Source organism: Sceloporus occidentalis, unplaced genomic scaffold (genome assembly GCF_023333645.1).
Source record: "Sceloporus occidentalis isolate IW3139 unplaced genomic scaffold, rSceOcc1.0.p SCAF_293, whole genome shotgun sequence".
Lineage (NCBI taxonomy): Eukaryota > Metazoa > Chordata > Lepidosauria > Squamata > Phrynosomatidae > Sceloporus > Sceloporus occidentalis.
Genome location: NW_028317273.1, coordinates 37231 through 57272, shown reverse-complemented (window position 1 = coordinate 57272; position 20042 = coordinate 37231). Strand labels below are relative to the sequence as shown.

Here is a 20042-nt window from a genome sequence, read left to right as displayed (position 1 = left end):
TTGCTCTTGGAGACCTCCGTCTATGTGGCTCTAGAATCACAAGCGGGTTATTGGGGTAGGGCGAGCGGGTGCTCACGTCTTGTCCGTGTCGGGTCTATCCTTGTTGGATCAAAAGCTTGAACTATTATATGGTTGTCCCAGAAAAAAAATACATTTATTTTGTACCTGCTTTTGGGGCATTTTTTGCCTCGTTTAGTAATTAGAGCCCTGGACGTATATTTGGAATTCAGTTTATCAGCAGAGGTTTAAGAGTCCTCGCCTTAAACCCTCATTGGGTTACGGACTGTATATGTTTTATAAAAAATACAAATTAGGATTATTGGAAGCACTTTTAAAAGGGAAACACGCTATTTTTATCATGAGCGTCAGATTAAAAATAAAATACCTTTTTAAAACTATTCTGCTGTTTTTTTTTCTGTTCGAGTTTGTGCATCACGTTTTCCGGCAGCTGCATGTTAGCTATCTGCATGAGTTATCGCTCTGTTATCTGAGCCCGAACTACTAGACAAACTCATTGGCTCCTTATCATAATGCTGCATGGCAAACAATAGAATGGCTCAGTCTTAATCACTCTCTGAAAGTCTGTGGAGGAATTTATTACCATTGCCACAAAGAAGCAGCTCGATGTTGTGTTTGATCAGAGTAAAGTCACGTAAAATATCACATGACGGACAGTTTGGAACAAAAAGGAATAAAACCACGTTTTTTTTACTATGCCGAATTAGCTTGCTGTTTACGTCGCTGGAGGGGGGGGGGTTGTTGCGGTATACGTCGCTGGAGGGGGGGGTTGTTGCGGTATACGTCGCTGGAGGGGGGGGTTGTTGCGGTATACGTCGCTGGAGGGGGGGGTTGCGGTATACGTCGCTGGAGGGGGGGGGTTGTCGCGGTATACGTCGCTGGAGGGGGGGGGTTGTTGTCGCGGTATACGTCGCTGGAGGGGGGGGTTGTTGCGGTATACGTCGCTGGAGGGGGGGGTTGTTGCGGTATACGTCGCTGGAGGGGGGGTTGTTGCGGTATACGTCGCTGGAGGGGGGGTTGTTGCGGTATACGTCGCTGGAGGGGGGGGTTGTTGCGGTATACGTCGCTGGAGGGGGGGGTTGTTGCGGTATACGTCGCTGGAGGGGGGGGTTGTTGCGGTATACGTCGCTGGAGGGGGGGGTTGTTGCGGTATACGTCGCTGGAGGGGGGGTTGTTGCGGTATACGTCGCTGGAGGGGGGGGGTTGTTGCGGTATACGTCGCTGGAGGGGGGGTTGTTGCGGTATACGTCGCTGGAGGGGGGGGTTGTTGCGGTATACGTCGCTGGAGGGGGGGGTTGTTGTCGCGGTATACGTCGCTGGAGGGGGGGTTGTTGTCGCGGTACACGTTGCTGGAGGGGGGGGGGTTGTTGTCGCGGTATACGTCGCTGGAGGGGGGGGTTGTTGTCGCGGTATACGTCGCTGGAGGGGGGGGTTGTTGTCGCGGTATACGTCGCTGGAGGGGGGGTTGTTGTCGCGGTATACGTCGCTGGAGGGGGGGGTTGTTGTCGCGGTATACGTCGCTGGAGGGGGGGGTTGTTGTCGCGGTATACGTCGCTGGAGGGGGGGGTTGTTGTCGCGGTATACGTCGCTGGAGGGGGGGGTTGTTGCGGTATACGTCGCTGGAGGGGGGGGTTGTTGCGGTATACGTCGCTGGAGGGGGGGGTTGTTGCGGTATACGTGTTGCGGTATACGTCGCTGGAGGGGGGGTTGTTGCGGTATACGTCGCTTGAGGGGGGGGTTGTTGCTGTGTAGAGTGCTGGGTTGGTTATGCTTTTCTATGAGCTCGGAATGTTTGCTGGGTAGGAGGGTATCAGAGGGGTCTTCAGTCGTGTTTATAAATATATTATTGTTACTTTTATGAAGCTTATATAAAATACATTAATAAATAGCTACCAACAGGGCCGTGCTATTTGCTTGGTTAAATATAAGCACTATCCAATATATTCATTCTATCCAATGCGTGATGCCATCGAAAAACTGTGCCAATCAATGGGTTAACATGCCTGTGCTGCCCCCACGTGTACGGTGACACAGCGGGGCGGAGGGGCAGCGCGTAACCCTCTGACTCACGCTTACACCTAGAGCTTCCGCCCCGCCGCGTTGTGATGTGTACTTCCGCTTCTGATGCCAAGCGTGACACCTGTATAAAGGTGCCGAGTACAGACATATAGAACGCACCAACGAATCACACCTGTTCCTCGCGGCGTATGAAGCCGTTGTACACCATATAGCTCAGGCGTTTAACGCCAACTCCCATGACTCTTAGACACACCGGCTGAGGATGGTGGGTATTTCCCGTTGCGTGGCATGCCTGAGTTAATCAAGCCCTGCGATAACGAGTGCCGGCGTAACAACTGACACATCCTGATACTCATGTTTGTAGTTCCCATGTGTCATGAGTTCTCCATTTAAAGTCCTAGCGCGTCTGAAGCAGTCTGGATGTGTGTTATGTGGCAGCCGCTTCCTTGTTGCACTTATCACACTTGCCAGCCTTCCTCTTGCCCCCGGCGCTTGTCCCCGGCGAGCTCAGACCATATCTTCGGTGACGACGGATGCGTAGAATAGTGCGCTATATGCATGTGTTTAATGGCCGCAGCCTGGCCCTGAGGTTAAGCAGGAGATGCCGCAGCCTGGCCCTGAGGTTAAGCAGGAGATGCGAGATTGGACATGTCAGGAATGTTCCCCCTTCTGTAATTGGTGGACTCTCTGTAATGTCGTGTATTTAAATACCCCTCGTTGGTCTCTGTGATGTTGCCATCCGCCCTTCTTGAGAGCCTTGGGGCTCTCCACCCGTATGCCGCCTCGCTCCATACCCTCTGTCGTTTTTGCCCCGCAGCCCCCCTGTTCCTTGGGGTGCCGCTAATTGACCATTTCCTTGTGCGTTTCCTGTTTTTTGTGGCATCCATGCGTTGTGTTAATGGGATGGGTGAGACAGAGAGGGCAGGGAATTGTGTGGGGGCACATTTAACATGCTGTGACACAAAGAGGCTAATTGTGTGTTCTTGGGCCCTGGTCTCAGCATAGGTTATTCATAAATCTATAAGGTTAATGTTTTCTATGCTCCTAACATACTGTATATAATATAGAAATATATATACACAGTGGTAGATGTTAATACAGTGAGGGGATTTAAACATGCGTGAGACGGGTGCACGACTCCTGAATCTCAGACGGGATATAGTTTTTTTGTTTAATATTCTTAATATAATTATGTAAGTGGCTGAAAAAAAGGAAATTTGAGTTAAATGTTCGCCAGCGACATCTTCACCAGTCACAACCTGATCGTTCATTCTCTTGCCCCGCCCGGATCGTTCATTCTCTTGCCCCGGATCGTTCATTCTCTTGCCCCGGATCGTTCATTCTCTTGCCCCGGATCGTTCATTCTCTCTACCTCCCCTTGTTTCGCTGCTTGGGCTCTCCTCATTCTTGCCCCTTCCCAGCTGGGTATCTGCCCAATCAATGTCAGGTCCCCCTCACCCATCATTCTCTCCTCTTTATCCCTGTCTGTAATAATCTTTCTCTCCCTCCCTCTGATGCCTTTGCCTGCTCTGCACATTCCAAGACATTTAATTAACTCTCCCCCACCTGGTGTGTGTGTGTGTGTGTGTTTTCAGATTTAGGTGTTTCCAGTTGAGGGGGTACTCTGTCCAGTCACGTCCCAGAACAGAAATGGGGTTAACAAAACAGAGTTAACCCCTTGCTTGCCAGGTTTGGTGTTATTTGTAGGACATTGTAAGAATTCTTGTTTTTTATGTGTCAGACAGATGGGCAGCACCAAGAGCAAGCCGCGAGAGGGGGGACCCAGGAGCCGAAGTCTGGATATAGCCGAGGGGAACCCCAACAACCTGTTTACCTCCCTCTCTGCTTCTCAGACCCCCAGCAAGAGTTTGGATTCCCACCGCCCCCCTGCGCAGCCATTTGGGGGTAACTGCGACCTTACACCATTTGGAGGGGTGAATTATAATGACACTATCACCTCCCCTCAGAGGACCGGGCCGTTGTCAGGTGAGGACCAAGGACTGTATAGATAAGTCGTGGTGTCCCCTCCTGGGGGATTTATATTTACGGCCCTTACATGTCTCTTTCTTTGCAGGTGGAGTCACCACGTTTGTGGCCCTTTATGATTACGAGTCTCGCACGGAAACAGACTTGTCCTTTAAAAAGGGCGACCGTCTGCAGATCGTCAACAATACGTGAGTGAACGCGGGGCTTCTTTAAGGGGCGACATCTCATTTTACCCTAAAGAGTTCTGTTGCTTTAGTGAGTCGCACGCTTTATCTCTTTGGTCGGAAACGAGTAAAGAATGTCGGTTTTTGGGGCTTCCGCTCTTCCTATCTCCCTTTTGTTTTGCTGCCGTCTCTAAACTGTCTCTCTTTTTCTTACACGCCGTGCCGTAGGAGGCCTGACATCAGGTATGTCTCGTAGAAACCTCCGTCGTGCTCGTACGGTGGTAGACAAATGCATCATAACCTGTGGCCCCATCACCTTGATGTTTGATCATGTTGAGGTTAAGTGTCTTCTCCTCTTGGACCTGCAGGGAAGGGGACTGGTGGCTGGCGCGTTCTCTGAGCTCCGGACACACCGGCTACATCCCGAGCAACTACGTGGCCCCTTCCGACTCCATTCAGGCTGAAGAGTAAGTGGACTCAAACGGGGTGAAGACCCCAATCCCCCATCATCTCTCATAATGGCTGTCTGCCAACCGTCTTATTCAGCCGGTGGCTTCCTCTCCAGACCTCCACCCCGTAACCCCCCCTCGGACCAGGTTTTTTTTATTTCACGAGATAAATGTTGCTGTGCTTGCAGATGGTATTTGGGAAAAATAACGCGCAGGGAGTCGGAGCGGCTGCTGCTGAACCAAGAGAACCCCCGGGGGACGTTCCTGGTGCGAGAGAGCGAGACCACCAAAGGTGAGAGAGATAACGCCTCAGTAGCTGGCCGAGCTGATGGTCCTCCGTCTGTGAAGGTGGAGAGCGTGTCACGTCGTGGAAGGTGCGGGGTTGTGGATGGTGGGGTGTGATATAGAGAGATGGGGGGGGGGGTATTTTGGAAGGAATAATTTAGATGTTCAGGAAACGTTCCCTTCCTGGCCGTTTTTCCTCCTCCTCTCCCCCCTAACAGTGTCTTTCTCTCCTTCTCTCCGGCCCGCTTCTAGCAGCATGAGGAGGGGGCCGTTTGTATGAGGAAGGGGGGGAGTCACAGTATGTGGGTCAGTGAGATGAATCTCCCCGTTACCCGTAGCAACTGGAAGCAGTGGGTTTGCTCGCGGCCTGCGGGCTTCTCTACCCCCTTTCCCCCGGTGCGTCGTTTGTATCAGTGGAGGGGCAGATGGTATATAGTGCGGCGGTCTGAATAACTTAACCACAGAAACAGGCCCCTGCGGACAGAACCCGCGCGCTCTCCCTACAGCTCTCTCATCACTAATATTGTGCCTCCGTCTTTTTGTTTTTCCCGATTTGGTTTGTTTCCCCCGGCGGTCTCTCGTTCTGTCTAATGCACCTTGTTGCTGTCTCTCTGGGATGCTTACTGCCTGTCTCATGTTTAATATATTTTTTTGGCTAGGGATGCTTATAGAAAATGCATATTTCGGGGCCGCATCAAAAGACCTGCTGCCCTGTATGATGTCAAGAAGGAACTCTCTGCTCACCCTAACCTTCTCTCTAACGCATTAATACTACATTAATACACAGTGCGCTCTATAATGTATACTGCAATGTCCCTTTTACCCGTCTCATGCGCTGTTTTTCCACCCCATAATAAATCATCCCTGTCTGTCTAATGCAGTCTTTCTGGTCCCCTTAAGGTGCGTACTGCCTGTCCGTCTCCGACTACGATCCGAACCGCGGTTTGAACGTCAAACATTACAAGATTCGGAAGCTGGACAGCGGTGGCTTTTACATCACGTCTCGCACGCAGTTCAACAACCTGCAGCAACTGGTGGCCTACTACAGCAGTAAGATCGGGGCAGGGGTAACATGGGGGGTGGGGTGGAGGGGATCCGTAACGGATCTCATGATTTTCCCTGTATTGGGGGGGGGATCACCTGGTTATGGGTTAACGCTCCCTGAGTGACAAGTTACAAAATAGTAGGAGGGCAAAGGTGTGGGATGGGTGGGGCATGCGGACAGGTGTGATTGGTCGGTAGGCTGGAGAGGTGGGGCTACTGCTAAACTACACCCCCCCGGTGGTGCTTTTAAAAATGCGGCACATTTCTAGTCTGGCTACTGGAGAATTCAGCAACTACTCTGATCCATTTGTGGCTGGGTGTTTTTAGGAGTTATTCTCCTAGTGCAACTGGAGAGCTTCCTATTGGCTGCCCCAAGCCTGTATGATCACAAGCCCCCCCCCCCTATTTGAGCCATATCGTCTGCCCCTAGCACCTGTGACTCCTCCCACTTTAGAATCCCAGACATAATTTGCATGAAGGCGGCCGCTTAGTAATGAAACTCCTTGTGCCCTGCCCTGTCCTCTGGGCCAGGGGTTTTCCCATTGTTCTCTGGTGCGTCTGTCTGTCTGTCGGGACCAAGTAAGACCACCACTGGCCGCCGGGAATTCTGAGCTTACAGTCTAGAGGCCGATCCCCCTCATTCAGTCGTTGGTCTCATCAGGAGCCATATGCCTATCCCATGCATGTTTATATTCCCTCGCTGTCTGTATTAACCTCTGCCACTTCTACTGGGAGGCTGTTCCACTTATCCACCGCCCTCTCAGCTCTCTCTCAGACTTTACTATGAATTTTAGATTCAAGTCCCCATTGAGTTTTTCCTGCCTGAAGGGATAAGCCGGCCTGGCATTATTCATTTAAATCAACAATGTCCTTTAGGGAATCTTCTTACATAAAGTATACATTATACGGGGCCGGTTTAGCCCAGCCTGTATCGAGCCTTCTCTATCTCTGATTATTTAGGTCCTGTTCTGTGTTTGTTTGTTTCTGTCTCTTTCTTTCTCTGCCGCGTCTCTTTCTATAAACATAAGGTGGAGGGGAGGGAGAGACAAAAAAGCTTAGTTTGTTCCCTCTGCAGCTGCTTTGTGTGTCAGAATTCCAGATGGGAGTTTTTCGCAGCCAGGAAAGAAATTTACTGCGATTCTCCCAGAATGCAGATCACGGACGGACTCCGTTCCACAACCGGGAAGCCCTGGTTAAGAAAACGGGGCTTACTCTCTAAACCTTACGCTTGTAAGCGCGATTGAGGAAGTTCATGAGATTTCTGGAATGCTTTTTGACTATTTTGACCCTTCTGACTCCACTCTGCAGGGCCAGCTCGGCTCTTTGGGTTTCATGATGTATGTTGAGGTCTGTCTGTTGTCCGTCTCTTTAGTTCCGGGGTTCTCTCTCTGGGTGGAACATGGAAGGTTCTGCCGGCTTGTTCTGTTTAGGATTTAGAACAGCCGTAAATGGTTCGAAGATACCAAACCACTAAGGTTACGAAAGCCCACTGGTTCTGTAGTAAGGTGGGCTCCATAAGGTTGACTCCAGGTCTGTTGAGAGGTTCTTCTCTTAACTTCCTTCGATCTTTTCCCATCGGAAGCCTCTCTGAGCTTCAGAAGAGTCCGAGCTACCCGTTGGCTCTTCTAGGCTGTAGACCTCCAACGCGTGAGATTCTTTTCCCCTCTCCCTTCCTTTATCGTCGTTCTTTAGAAGGTAAAGCCGCTGTGAGTCACGGTGAGGAGCTTCGTGTACCGAATATTATTTTAGCCGGAGGCCTAATTCTTGCGTGATGATTGGACAGAAGGGAGTGGGAGGTTGACTGTATCTATATCTGTACATATCAAATCATTTTTGAGGCATCCAAAGGTGCAAATGAGTTGTAATTGGTTTTAGAATTCACTCTTCTACGGGTGATTTAATGATGTCTCGGATCTAGAAGTGTTGGCAGAGCTGTCAACGCTTACGCTTTTTTCCTGGAAGAAGAGCTCTCCTTTTTTCGGGTTTGTGCCCAGGGTCTGTGGTGACATCACCCGTGGAAAACTGGCTCCGAGGGAAGGAGACGGCTCCCCAGCCCGTGGGACTTTAAGGCTCTTCTGCTCCAAAATGCTCGAGCCACTAACAGAGTCCATAGAGTAAGACGCAGAACGTCGCATAAGCTTGCAGGACCTTGTAGATGCCTCCTCATGTTGGGCGGCCATTGAAGCACAAAGGTAATAGAACAATGGATAATTCTGGTGGAGATCTCACATTAGTCATTCATACCAACTTCTGACCCAGCGCAGTCTAGCAGGGACCTCTGCCCTTTTACAGTTCCCGCAAACGATGGCCTGCCACCAGTTATGGTTGGCAGATGGATGTGGAAAGTGTATTCGTGTATCAGTTGGAAGTCCATATTAAAGTTCTCCTGCCCTACAGTATCAGATACTTTTAGGATCAATTGAGGTTCCGATCACTTGGGTCTTGCTCGTATTAGCCGTAGTTGGTCCGATCGGCGGGCGGTCTTTTACATCTGTCCGTTCCCCATCACTGTCTTTTTTTCCATAAGAAGCTTGCATCATAGAGCGTCTAAATTCTAATTCAATTATTTAATACTTCCTCTACAGCTCATTTTAAGAGTTGTAAAATTGGATGAACTGGAGCGATCTGACGATTTACCAACGCCTCTGTTAGCTGATGTTATGAAGATCGGAACTTTGGTAGATTGTTCTGGGTGACAGCGGCATTTATCTAATCACGGGCTTCTTAGAGTCTGATTGGGCTGAAAGTTGGATCCCGGGACATGAATGAAAATTTACATAAATGAGGAATAGAGCGAACTAATTAAATACCCCTTTCGCCTGGTTATATATGCGCCATATATCATTCCATATGCTTCAGAGTCACCTTAAATGTTCCTGAATTTCCTGGTGATAAATGTGACCTTCCACCAACTAGCGAGTGTCCTTTAGAAAGCCAGAGACGAGGTTGGTATTCTCATGATTTTGGAGGCTGATTTGTTCTTTAAACCACTTGTTCTTCTTTTGGAGTCCTGAGGAGGGAGACGGCAGAATGTTTGCGTTCCCCTGATTAACCCTTTCCTCCTGTTTCCAGAGCATGCAGATGGCTTGTGTCACCGCCTGACCAACGTATGTCCCACCTCGAAGCCTCAGACTCAGGGACTGTCCAAAGATGCCTGGGAGATTCCACGGGATTCCCTGCGACTTGAGCTCAAGCTGGGACAGGGTTGCTTTGGAGAGGTGTGGATGGGTAAGAGCTTTCACTCCCGGGATCAGCGCTGATCGTCTTAATGCTTGCAAAACAAGGTTCGTTATGTGATGTCCGCCCCCAAACCCAATACTCTTTCTTATTCAAGGTACATGGAATGGGACCACTCGGGTTGCCATCAAGACGCTTAAGCCGGGCACCATGTCCCCCGAGGCTTTCCTGCAGGAGGCACAAGTCATGAAGAAATTACGGCATGAGAAGCTAGTTCAGCTGTATGCGGTCGTATCGGAGGAGCCGATCTACATTGTGACTGAGTATATGAGCAAAGGTGAGGAGACGCCACCTGCGTGCGCATCGCAGCTTGACAGCTCCCTTAGCTCCCTGCTTGACCAAAAGCTTCTTTTCTCTCTCCGATGCAGGCAGTCTACTAGACTTTCTAAAGGGCGACATGGGCCGTTACCTTCGGCTTCCACAACTGGTCGACATGTCCGCCCAGGTGAGTAAGGGAAGAGTCGGTTTAAGGTAGCGGGTGGAAAGGTTTTGGCGCATGGTCACCTACATCTTCTTTTCCCGTCTCTCTGTAGATTGCATCTGGCATGGCTTACGTAGAAAGGATGAATTATGTGCATCGGGATCTCAGGGCAGCAAATATTTTGGTTGGAGAGAACCTGGTGTGTAAAGTTGCGGACTTTGGGCTTGCTCGACTGATTGAGGACAACGAGTACACGGCCCGGCAAGGTAGGTGCCCACACGTGTAACGTGATTCACTGCTTGAAGGGTGGACTACAACTCGCTGTGAGGCTCATAAGACCTGGTATGAAGACCAGAGAAGCCAATTCACCTGGAGGAAGCTGCCATGTTTGTTTTATGCCTTTCTGGAGAGACTTTGCATACTTTGTATATCTGCACAATGTTTATTGTTACTGAAGGATATAATACCCAACTGTCATTGTCTTCTGCTGCAGGTGCTAAGTTCCCAATAAAATGGACGGCCCCCGAGGCAGCTCTGTATGGGAGATTCACTATTAAATCAGATGTCTGGTCCTTTGGGATTCTCCTGACAGAGCTCACCACTAAAGGCAGAGTGCCGTATCCTGGTAAGTGTGCGTCACGGACCTCTCTGCTTCGTCACGCTGATGGTCAGGGCTGGCCAACCTGTAGCTCTTTAGTTATTGATGAACTACAACCCCCATGATGCACTGGAATGCATCTAATAACCGCTCGATAGTTGTACTGGTTACCTGGTTGTCTCCACTGTATTCTTTCTGAATTGTCTCCTCTTTCTAAATGTGTATCCTGTTCTTCTCTCTCCTTTTATGATTGCCAGGAATGGTAAACCGTGAAGTCCTGGACCAAGTAGAGCGTGGGTACCGCATGCCATGTCCGCCAGATTGCCCCGAGTCCCTGCATGACCTAATGTGCCAGTGCTGGAGAAAAGATCCAGAAGAGAGACCAACATTTGAATACTTGCAGGCCTTCTTAGAGGACTATTTCACTGCAACCGAGCCCCAATACCAACCTGGAGACAACCTGTAGACGAGAGCATGGAATCTGGAGACAACCGGTTAAGCTGCAAGGCGCTTCTTTGACCACCTTCCCAACTGCCACAGGATGATTAATTGGACTTATTGGTACAAGCCCGTTCCTTCAGGGTTCTGAGGTGCGCTCCCTGTGTTCCGTAGACCGTCTTCTTTTGCCTTCCCTTTTACGATGGGGGTAGCTATGTGCCCTACTGCATTCTGGTACTGAGGGTGCTGCTGCCATCTCCCTCTCGTCGGAGGAGCCGAGTAACCCTGATCTTCAGACACAGACGTCTTGCAGAAGCCCACCTTTTGAGACCCTGTACCAGAGACTTCTCTATCCGAGTGACATGTAAATAAAGTGCTCAGGAGCCCTGTCCTCGCTGTCCTGACCTAATCTTCTGAGAGCTGTACCTTTTTAGGGGAGGACTAATATTTTCGCTCTCAGATTTTTACAGATGACCTCTTTTCTATACTTTAGTAGCAGTGGTGGTGGGGCTTCCAAAACACTAGACATCTTGATGAGGGCACGGGCCCTGCTCCTGTCTTCCGAACCCAATTAACCTCCACTCAGCGAGTGGGGCTTGTTCGCTGCCTGCATTTTTGCAATAGGAAAGAAGAGAGGGTTTGGGGAAATGAGGCGTCTATCTTAACTCTCGTAAAGATTTCACGCGAAATACCAGAGTTTTCAGATTCCCCCCCCCCTTCATTTTTTTTTTATTATATTTACATGAGATTTCACTTATCCAGATATTTCCATCTTGATTGCCAAAATATCCCCCAAGCACAGAATCTCTAGACATGACATTATCTTCATATAAGTGGGTGACTTAACCCTTTATAGAGCCGGCCCTTTGCAAGTGTATTAAACTATGGATGATTGTTTTAGGGACTGACATTGTGGTACAAATTACTTTTTGATGCTCCTGAATAATTGGGATTATCGTCTCACGCTCAAAAAAGACCCCCCCCCCCATGTGGTTCCCGCCAGTATAAATAGGTTAATCCTAAATTTTCTCAGGGATGGGAATTGTGAGTCTCTAATTGCCAATTTGGGGCAGAAAAGAAGGTAACATAACTATTTTTCACACCTTCCCTTGCACCCAGCGGGTTAATTCCGAAACCCATTTTGTTTTAACTCTTACAGTGCCTGTAGACACCCACTGCTATTTCAGTTATCGGGTATGTATTGGTACTGAATTTATGCCTCCACTGTGCCAGTCTTAAACACTATACGCCAGGGTATAGACATGTGTGCGTGTAAATATATGTATGTAATTTTTTTTTTTAACTGTTACATACCACTTGGGTGCGTGGGCAGAGTTTTAGCTTGTGACTGCTGACCCAGATACACTGTACGTTGGAGTCTGTACATGTATGTTAGTAAGAGGTAACGCAGAGGTTGGCCTCTCTGAAATGGTTAATTGTAAAGAGGCGGAGGGGTTCATGGAAACTTAAAACACTGGCACCACTGCTTTACATCCCTGTAGCAATAATATTAATGATAATGGTACGGTGAATAAAGAGAAGAGGTAGACTTAAGTTTTTGTCTTTTCTTTGACTAATTCTTGTGTTTGGGGACCTGGTCATGTAGCACCACCTGGTGGCCAACAACTGTATTGCACGCAGGGTAACAAAGTGCTCTAGAATAAGGAGCCTGTAGACCAAAATAAATTATGTATTTAAAGTGCATACAACAATATTTAAGTATTTTGGTCTATAGACCTATCTTCTGATGTGTAGGTGTATTCCCAAACAGTAGCTAGGGGAAAATGTACCACCTACTCTGTAAAGCTTTACCTGACTTTATCCCAACCTCTGTGTTCGGTTCACATTCTGCAGAGGTTGACGACCTCAGACTCCCGACACCCTTTCTTGCAGACAGGGAAAGGCCGCCAGTGGAGTAGTCTGTTACCTGCGGGGTTATAGGGGGCAGGGGGTGCAGACCAAGGTGCGGAGATCTTACCCTCAGGGAGTCTTATCTGTCGAGGAAGGGAAACACCTGACTTCTTACTTATGAACTCTGAGCTGGTCATAAAAAGTGGTATTAATTAGCCGCAGCATTAATTAAAGCGACGACTGAATGAGGAAGAGGTGAAGCGTCCTGGACAAGGTTTGTGAAAGTCCATAGAACGCCATTAAAGTGTCCACCATGAGAAACGTTGGGGCGGACCCCTGCTCTGAATCTGGCATAAGGCTGCAGGGTTCCCATTAGCGCAAACGATCATACGAATAACTGCACTTAATTTAGTTGGTATAACAAACAGCTTTATTCAGATTTATTTCCAACACACAGAGGATAAAAGAATCAAGTTGGGATTATCACCGGGTCCGGCGTCTACCGTGAGACCATGGGACTGGCCATGCAGCGAGTCTTACCCCTCCGCTTCCCAGGAGCGTCTCTTCCTTTCTGTAATAGATGAGGACAGCAATACGGGCGGCGGGAGGACTTCTTGGGTGCATAAAGCTCCCCCAAATACGTCACGATGGGTCCCCCGTCTACATGGGCGGGGGCAGAGACGCGAAGAAGAATAAACATACCAACAAGAACGGGAGAAGACGACGCCAAAATAGACATTTAAAAGCCCCCATGCCACGGACTGGTGCCGTTGTGTCCAGGTGGTGCCAAAGTCTGTCGAGAAGCAGGGAACGTAAGGCGGCCGCAGGGATCCGATGCGCTGCCAACCCGAAGAACGTCTTCTCTGCTGCGCTGGAGATAAAGTCCTTGTTGACCCCATTTTGTCTCGGAGGCGCACCGTTCCCTGAAAGAAAGCAGCATTCCGCGGGACTCAGCAGTAAGCAGTCCTCAGGCGGTTCTTCAGTCCGTCTACGTGCCCACGACGGCGGGGTCATGAGCAGATTCGGGCAACTGGCTGGCACCACAGTGGTACAAGAAGCAGTTACCCCAGCAGCTGTAGCAGATGAGGAAGAGGGCGCCGAGGAAGACCAGAGCGCAGATGGTGCACGGCTTCCTCTCCAGCAAGAAGCTCAGCAGATAGAAGCCCATGAAAACCGAGTGGCTGAACCAGAGCGCCGGGTTCAGGGGCTTGGGGATCAGCAGCACGGGGAGAAGCCATTGTAAGCAGTACATGGTGCCGCGGGTGGGGAGAGAACCCCCTTCCAGCCAGCTATCCGGGTCCTCAGTGCAGCCTAAAGATACATCATGTAAACAGTTAGTACATTAAAAAGGGACACAGACATGTAACGCGTGTGCCGGGACACAGACATGTAACGCGTGTGCCGGGACACAGACATGTAACGCGTGTGCCGGGACACAGACATGTAACGCGTGTGCCGGGACACAGACATGTAACGCGTGTGCCGGGACACAGACATGTAACGCGTGTGCCGGGACACAGACATGTAACGCGTGTGCCGGGACACAGACATGTAACGCGTGTGCCGGGACACAGACATGTAACGCGTGTGCCGGGACACAGACATGTAACGCGTGTGCCGGGACACAGACATGTAACGCGTGTGCCGTCTCACAGGCATGAGATTCTCAGAGCCTCGGGGGCAAAAACTGTCACCCGCAGACAAACGTCTCAGCCGTCCCTGTATAACATACGGCCGTCTCAGGAGACACCCGCCGGGGGGGGGGGGGTTTAATACGAAGAACCAACCCCATTGCCTCTGTATAAAACTCGATATACCCCCCCCATGGTTCACCCTCTGCATAATCCCCGTATAATCTCTGTATTACACCCCCAGTCTGTCATACCCGCTCTGCATTACCCCTCCATGCCTCTCTCTCATAAACTCTATCTATTACACCTAACAGTCTCTCCCATGCTGTGGCTCTCCAGCCTGTCATATCCCTGTATTACACACACCAGTGTCTCCTATACAGACTCTCTACATTACACCTCCCAGTCTCTCTAAATTATTTCTCCTAGTTTCTCCCTTGTGGTCGGTCTCTGTCTGTCTATGTCTGTCTATTATACACACCGCCCAGTCTCTCTCTGTCTATTATACACACACCGCCCAGTCTCTCTCTGTCTATTATACACACACCTCCAAGTCTCTCTCTCTCTCTCTCTCTCTCTCTATTACACACACCTCCCAGTCTCTCTCTCTATTACACACACCTCCCTTTCTCTCTCTCTCTCTATTACACACACCTCCCTTTCTCTCTCTCTCTCTCTCTCTCTATTACACACACCTCCCTTTCTCTCTCTCTCTCTCTCTCTCTCTATTACACACACCTCCCTTTCTCTCTCTCTCTCTCTCTCTCTATTACACACACCTCCCTTTCTCTCTCTCTCTCTCTCTCTATTACACACACCTCCCTTTCTCTCTCTCTCTCTATTACACACACCTCCCTTTCTCTCTCTCTCTCTATTACACACACCTCCCTTTCTCTCTCTCTCTCTATTACACACACCTCCCTTTCTCTCTCTCTCTCTATTACACACACCTCCCTTTCTCTCTCTCTCTCTATTACACACACCTCCCTTTCTCTCTCTCTCTCTATTACACACACCTCCCTTTCTCTCTCTCTCTATTACACACACCTCCCTTTCTCTCTCTCTCTCTATTACACACACCTCTTTCTCTCTCTCTCTCTCTATTACACACACCTCCCAGTCTCTCTCTCTGTGTATTACACACACCTCCCAGTCTCTCTCTCTGTGTATTACACACACCTCCCAGTCTCTCTCTCTGTGTATTACACACACCTCCCAGTCTCTCTCTCTGTGTATTACACACACCTCCCAGTCTCTCTCTCTGTGTATTACACACACCTCCCAGTCTCTCTCTCTGTGTGTGTGTGTATTATACACACCTCCCAGTCTCTCTCGCGCTGTCTCTCTGTATTACCTCTGCCAGTCTCTCTCGCGCTGTCTCTCTGTATTACCTCTGCCAGTCTCTCTCGCGCTGTCTCTCTGTATTACCTCTGCCAGTCTCTCTCGCGCTGTCTCTCTGTATTACCTCTGCCAGTCTCTCTCGTGCTGTCTCTCTGTATTACCTCTGCCAGTCTCTCTCGCGCGCTGTCTCTCTGCATTACCTCTGCCAGTCTCTCTCGTGCTGTCTCTCTGTATTACCTCTGCCAGTCTCTCTCGCGCTGTCTCTCTGCATTACCTCTGCCAGTCTCTCTCGTGCTGTCTCTCTGTATTACACCCTCCAGTGTCTCCCGGGCACTCACTCTGTATTACACCCTCCAGTGTCTCCCGGGCACTCACTCTGTATTACACCCCTGTCTCGCCGGCATTACCTCTCTCCAGGCCGCAACTCCCTCTCAAGCAGCTTCCAGGGAAATCCAATACCACGTATAGAGCCTCCCCAGCGCCTGACGTCACATCCAGACCTCATTTAGCTGTCTTCTGCATCATAGAGTTCTAAACATCGGAGCTACAACCCATATTCCCTTCCGGGTCTGGGTCATATATGTTTGTGGAAGCTGGTTTCTAAGAGGATTAGAGGCAGTCTAGATGGGGTGAAAGGTTGTTGCCTGCCGTCACATTCTATGTTTCAATGGTTTTCCTCTGTCTCGACTACGCAACGGGATAAATTGTAGAACTATTAGATGTCAGCTGATGTCACTCTAGTGTTTATATCATTTTATAGCCACCTGCCGGTGAATCCAGACACGGCAGGTTCCTCTACGTTGGACACGTGATAGGCTTCTTCCAATGGTCACCCGCCTAACGTAATATTAACCCCTTCAGTACTAGAGGTTTTGCATACCTCAGGTCATGCCGCTATTTTGCCATTTTAACAATATGTGGGTTTAATTAAGATTCCCATTGTATATACTCACACAATGTTTGTTTTTTTTATAAAAAACAAAACATAAACAGGGCTTTCATTTGAAAGCATGGAAACAGGCAAAAAATGTATTTAAATAATAACTGTGAGTGCTGGTTTGTCAAAAAAACATTTTTTTTTTTTTTTTTTTTTTGTAGACTTTTCTCTACACATCCTCAGTACAGCTACTCGCTGACATATACCGCAACTCCCATCATTATAAAGACACAGCTGGTGGAACAGCATGGCTCCTATTATCATACCGTGATCCAGACACTGAGGTTGGTACAGTATAACTCCTATCATTATATTGTGATCCAGACACAGATGGTGATATAGCATGACTCCTATTATTATGTAGCAAGCCAGACACAAATAGTGGTATAGCATAACTCCCATCGCTTTATACTGAGCCGTACATTGACAGTGACACAGAATTACTCCCATTTCCCATCATTTCCTTTGCATTTCATTGCTTTTTCACTCTCACTCTCTCACCCTCTTTGATACGCTCTCATTCTCTCAATGTCTCCCTACCTTCTCCGCCTCCTGCTTCCGTGTTCCTGTCTCTTTTCCCACAGCTCAGTTTCTTCCCTTGCCTCTTCTTCTTCTATCTTCTTTCTTCGTCCACTTCTGCTCAATATATATATATATATATATATATATAGATATATAATACCCACTACCTTAAGGCATCAGTTCCACACATTGGCTGCAGAGGGCAGCTTTACCCTATCACAGTCAGTATGCTGAAAGCGGTCAAGTATGGATTCAAATTAAATCACATTCAGAATAGCAGTAACCCTTTGTGTCTCAATGTCAGTGCAGACGATTGGAGGGAAGAACAGTGAATGTGCATATACAGAACATCGGAATACTGCGTACAATGAAGGAGCGCTGCGCTAAAACACCTACTTTCAGTGGATATTTCAAAAGTAGTCATTCTTGTTACATTTAAGACAAGGTTGGCATGTTTGATACAGAGAGGGAAACGCAGCCTGGCTCGTGAGCTAATATCGCACACTTCCCAACGAAGGAAACCACTGAAGTCTCCAATGGAAGATGGTGACCAAAAGGTCTTGCCACCGCCCCCCCCCCCAAAAAAAAATTCTGGTTACGCATTACACATACCGTATTATGCAATATAACACAATTTAATTTATAAACCCATTTCCTGCTTTTTTTCTATACACATTATTGGCATACTATTGGCAATAGGGGGAATTGGGGGAAATGGGTGGGGAGTGGGGCAAGTCAGGACCCCGCTTCCGGGACCCGGAGCGCCGCTTTTCCCAGAGATCTCCAGGCCAAACCCAGAGAGTTCCCATGTGTGATTATTGGGGGCTTTTAGGGCTGTAGAACCCTGTAATACCCTCATACCCCGCAAACACTCTGAGCTCCTAGGAATCGGCGAACAGAATCAGAGGAGAAAAAAGGGATTTTGGTACTAAAAAGGGACTCACCCTCCTTTTTTTTTTAGATTGGACTGTAAATCCTATCATCCTTGGCATGTTTCTTGGTTAGTGTTTCCTATACAGTCTTCTGGAAACGATCAGGATTCACACAAACTCTCCAGGTTTGTTAAACAAAGTGAAACCTTTTCCAGGACGAGTTTGTCTGGACATGTCGGGAAATATAACACCCTGTCCTTGGTTTATAACGCTATTATGCGCTATTGCCACAAAAGGCACATTTTGTCCCAAAACGGAAACAATACGCGCTTTCCAATGCGAATAACATTAAAAGCCAGCTGTATAAATACATTGGAGGAGGCCACATGTGGATGCCCCGGTTCTTACCCCTTCTTTCTCCCCTAATACCCGCCTGGCACTCCACTGCTTCTGCATCACTGTTAATCTTTTCTTAAACCTCACTTTTTCAAATGTCTTTCCGAATAGCAGGAGACCAGCTACCTGATAAGGCCAGGCCGCTGGCTGAGGGTGATTAGTGTTGCGTCCCAACAAAGGGAAGGAGAATGCCGGGCTTCCCATCTTTGCTCTGCACCATTCAAGGGGAACTTATCTATCTACCCCCCATGCCCTTGTCATGTCACTGATCACCTGTTATTCCGAGATAGTGCCTTCAAAAGAAAGAGATTTATTACTGAACAGAGGCAGCGCACGAAGAGATAAATGGGGTGAAACACAGGAGGAAGAAGAGAGGAAGCGGGCCGAGAAGCTGAATAAGAGAGAAGAGATGGAAATAATGAGAGAATTGTGGTTTTCCTTTAACACTCAAAGGGTGACCACCAACCCACGAGACATCCAAGTGTAATTGAGTGCCACCTAATACTCAAGTTAAATTCCCCCCAACTTCAATGTTAACTCATTTTGTATACATTCTAACCAATTGTCTCATTTAGTTGAGGACAGTCCTGGTGGCAGAAGTCCAAACCACATCTTGCCGGTCTGGTTTATCGCTAGTCCTGTATGAACAATGTAGATTTTGTGGAGGAACCGTGGGCGGAGTGAGGCATCGTGATGTAACATAGACGGAGCATGATGTCACATCACAGCTCTACCCACAGAAAGGAAAGGCGAATAAATGATACGTGCCCGAGAATATCGGCGGAGAGAGTGGATTACGCTGTCCAGCCCAGGTCTGCCAACCCCTATACCTATTAGTTATGCCAATAAAGGGATATTAAAATGTGAGAGCAGAGGGCGATGGAGAGAGCAAAGCCAGAGGTGCGGGAGGGAGATGGTAAATTGCAAAGCATTCTGTCTGGAATAAGTTAGAGGGACAGCCGTACGACGAGGAGCGCTTCAAAGAGAAATTAGAAAAATGCAAATGAGATGAGCGATAGGAGGGCAAGAAAAAGCAGAAGGGGCGAGAAGAGAGTGCTCCAGTTGAATGAGACGGAGGTAGCGGCAAATGACACACACCGGCTCCCGGGTGACAGAAGACACGAGAGCGGCACAGGCGGTTCACGTGTAGCACAGCCCCGGTGATGCCCTGACAGCGGCGGGCGCGGGGCTGCGGTCCCTCCTGGTCCATATGTGACAGTGACAGATGGGCTGTGCAAGCAGAGCAGGGCTGGTGACAGATTACAGCTGCCAGTCGGCGACACAAGCCCATTTGGAGCGGGAAGTGATAAATGTCCCACTCGGTTTAAACACAGGGAAGTAAATTCCTCCCGACAGCCGCAACTATGCTGACTTAACCCTGCTGTGCCCACCGGGCTCTGTACAATACCATGCAGAGGGTGCTACTGACCGAGTGTCAGCTTCTGGGCCCAGTCCATGAATTTCATTTGCAAGCTGAAATGGGATGGAAGAGAGACAGGGAGCTGTCATATAGAGAAAGTGGCCCCGCGTACAGTAAAGGAGATATAAAGACGAGAGTGAGTGGATGAATCATCATAGCTGTGAGGGAACGTGAAGAGGACAGAGGACAGGAATCAGAAAAATGGACACGAAGACAGAGACAGGTGGTCGCCGACTAACAGTTATTTTAGAGAGGCTAGCTTCCTGTGCTTCAATTATCTTACCCCCCCTTTTGCTCCAACCAATCAGCAACTTAACAAATGGAAAGTAATGAAGCAGAATGCAGATCTTGAGTTCAGGAAAAGTTAAGATGGCTGCCTCCATGGTTTACACATAAATTCACTTTTTAAAGCA

At 48.8% G+C, this 20042-nt stretch overlaps 2 protein-coding genes across 4 annotated transcripts; one reads left to right on the top strand and one right to left on the bottom strand.

The window, feature by feature from the left end:
* Positions 1-3782: 3782 nt before the first annotated feature.
* LOC149275208 (tyrosine-protein kinase Src-2) lies at positions 3783-10687 on the top strand. 3 transcript variants are annotated; one of them, XM_089504878.1, is made up of 12 exons: positions 3783-4023; positions 4112-4211; positions 4416-4430; positions 4556-4654; positions 4825-4928; positions 5822-5971; positions 9038-9193; positions 9300-9479; positions 9571-9647; positions 9736-9889; positions 10117-10248; positions 10479-10687. In XM_089504878.1, the coding sequence occupies exons 1-12, from the start codon at positions 3783-3785 to the stop codon at positions 10685-10687; spliced, it is 1617 nt and encodes a 538-aa protein (XP_089361004.1). The 3 variants fall into 3 exon arrangements, with proteins under 3 accessions (XP_089361004.1, XP_089361005.1, XP_089361003.1); XM_089504879.1 differs by lacking the exon at positions 4416-4430; XM_089504877.1 differs by lacking the exon at positions 4416-4430 and having other exon boundaries at positions 4526-4654.
* Positions 10688-13498: 2811 nt separating this feature from the next.
* LOC149275207 (apoptosis inducing factor BLCAP A) lies at positions 13499-13762 on the bottom strand. The gene has a single exon (XM_089504876.1). It carries the CDS (start codon positions 13760-13762, stop codon positions 13499-13501), a length of 264 nt encoding a protein of 87 aa, XP_089361002.1.
* Between the last annotated feature and the right edge of the window lie 6280 nt (positions 13763-20042).

Coding starts and splice junctions, on each gene's coding strand:
- LOC149275208 (XM_089504877.1), top strand. CDS start 3,783: ATGGGCAGCACCAAGAGCAAGCCGCGAGAGGGGGGACCCAGGAGCCGA. Junction 4,024..4,111: donor GAGGACCGGGCCGTTGTCAG/GTGAGGACCAAG, acceptor CTTTCTTTGCAG/GTGGAGTCACCACGTTTGTG. Junction 9,890..10,116: donor CGAGTACACGGCCCGGCAAG/GTAGGTGCCCAC, acceptor CTTCTGCTGCAG/GTGCTAAGTTCCCAATAAAA.
- LOC149275207 (XM_089504876.1), bottom strand. CDS start 13,762: ATGTACTGCTTACAATGGCTTCTCCCCGTGCTGCTGATCCCCAAGCCC.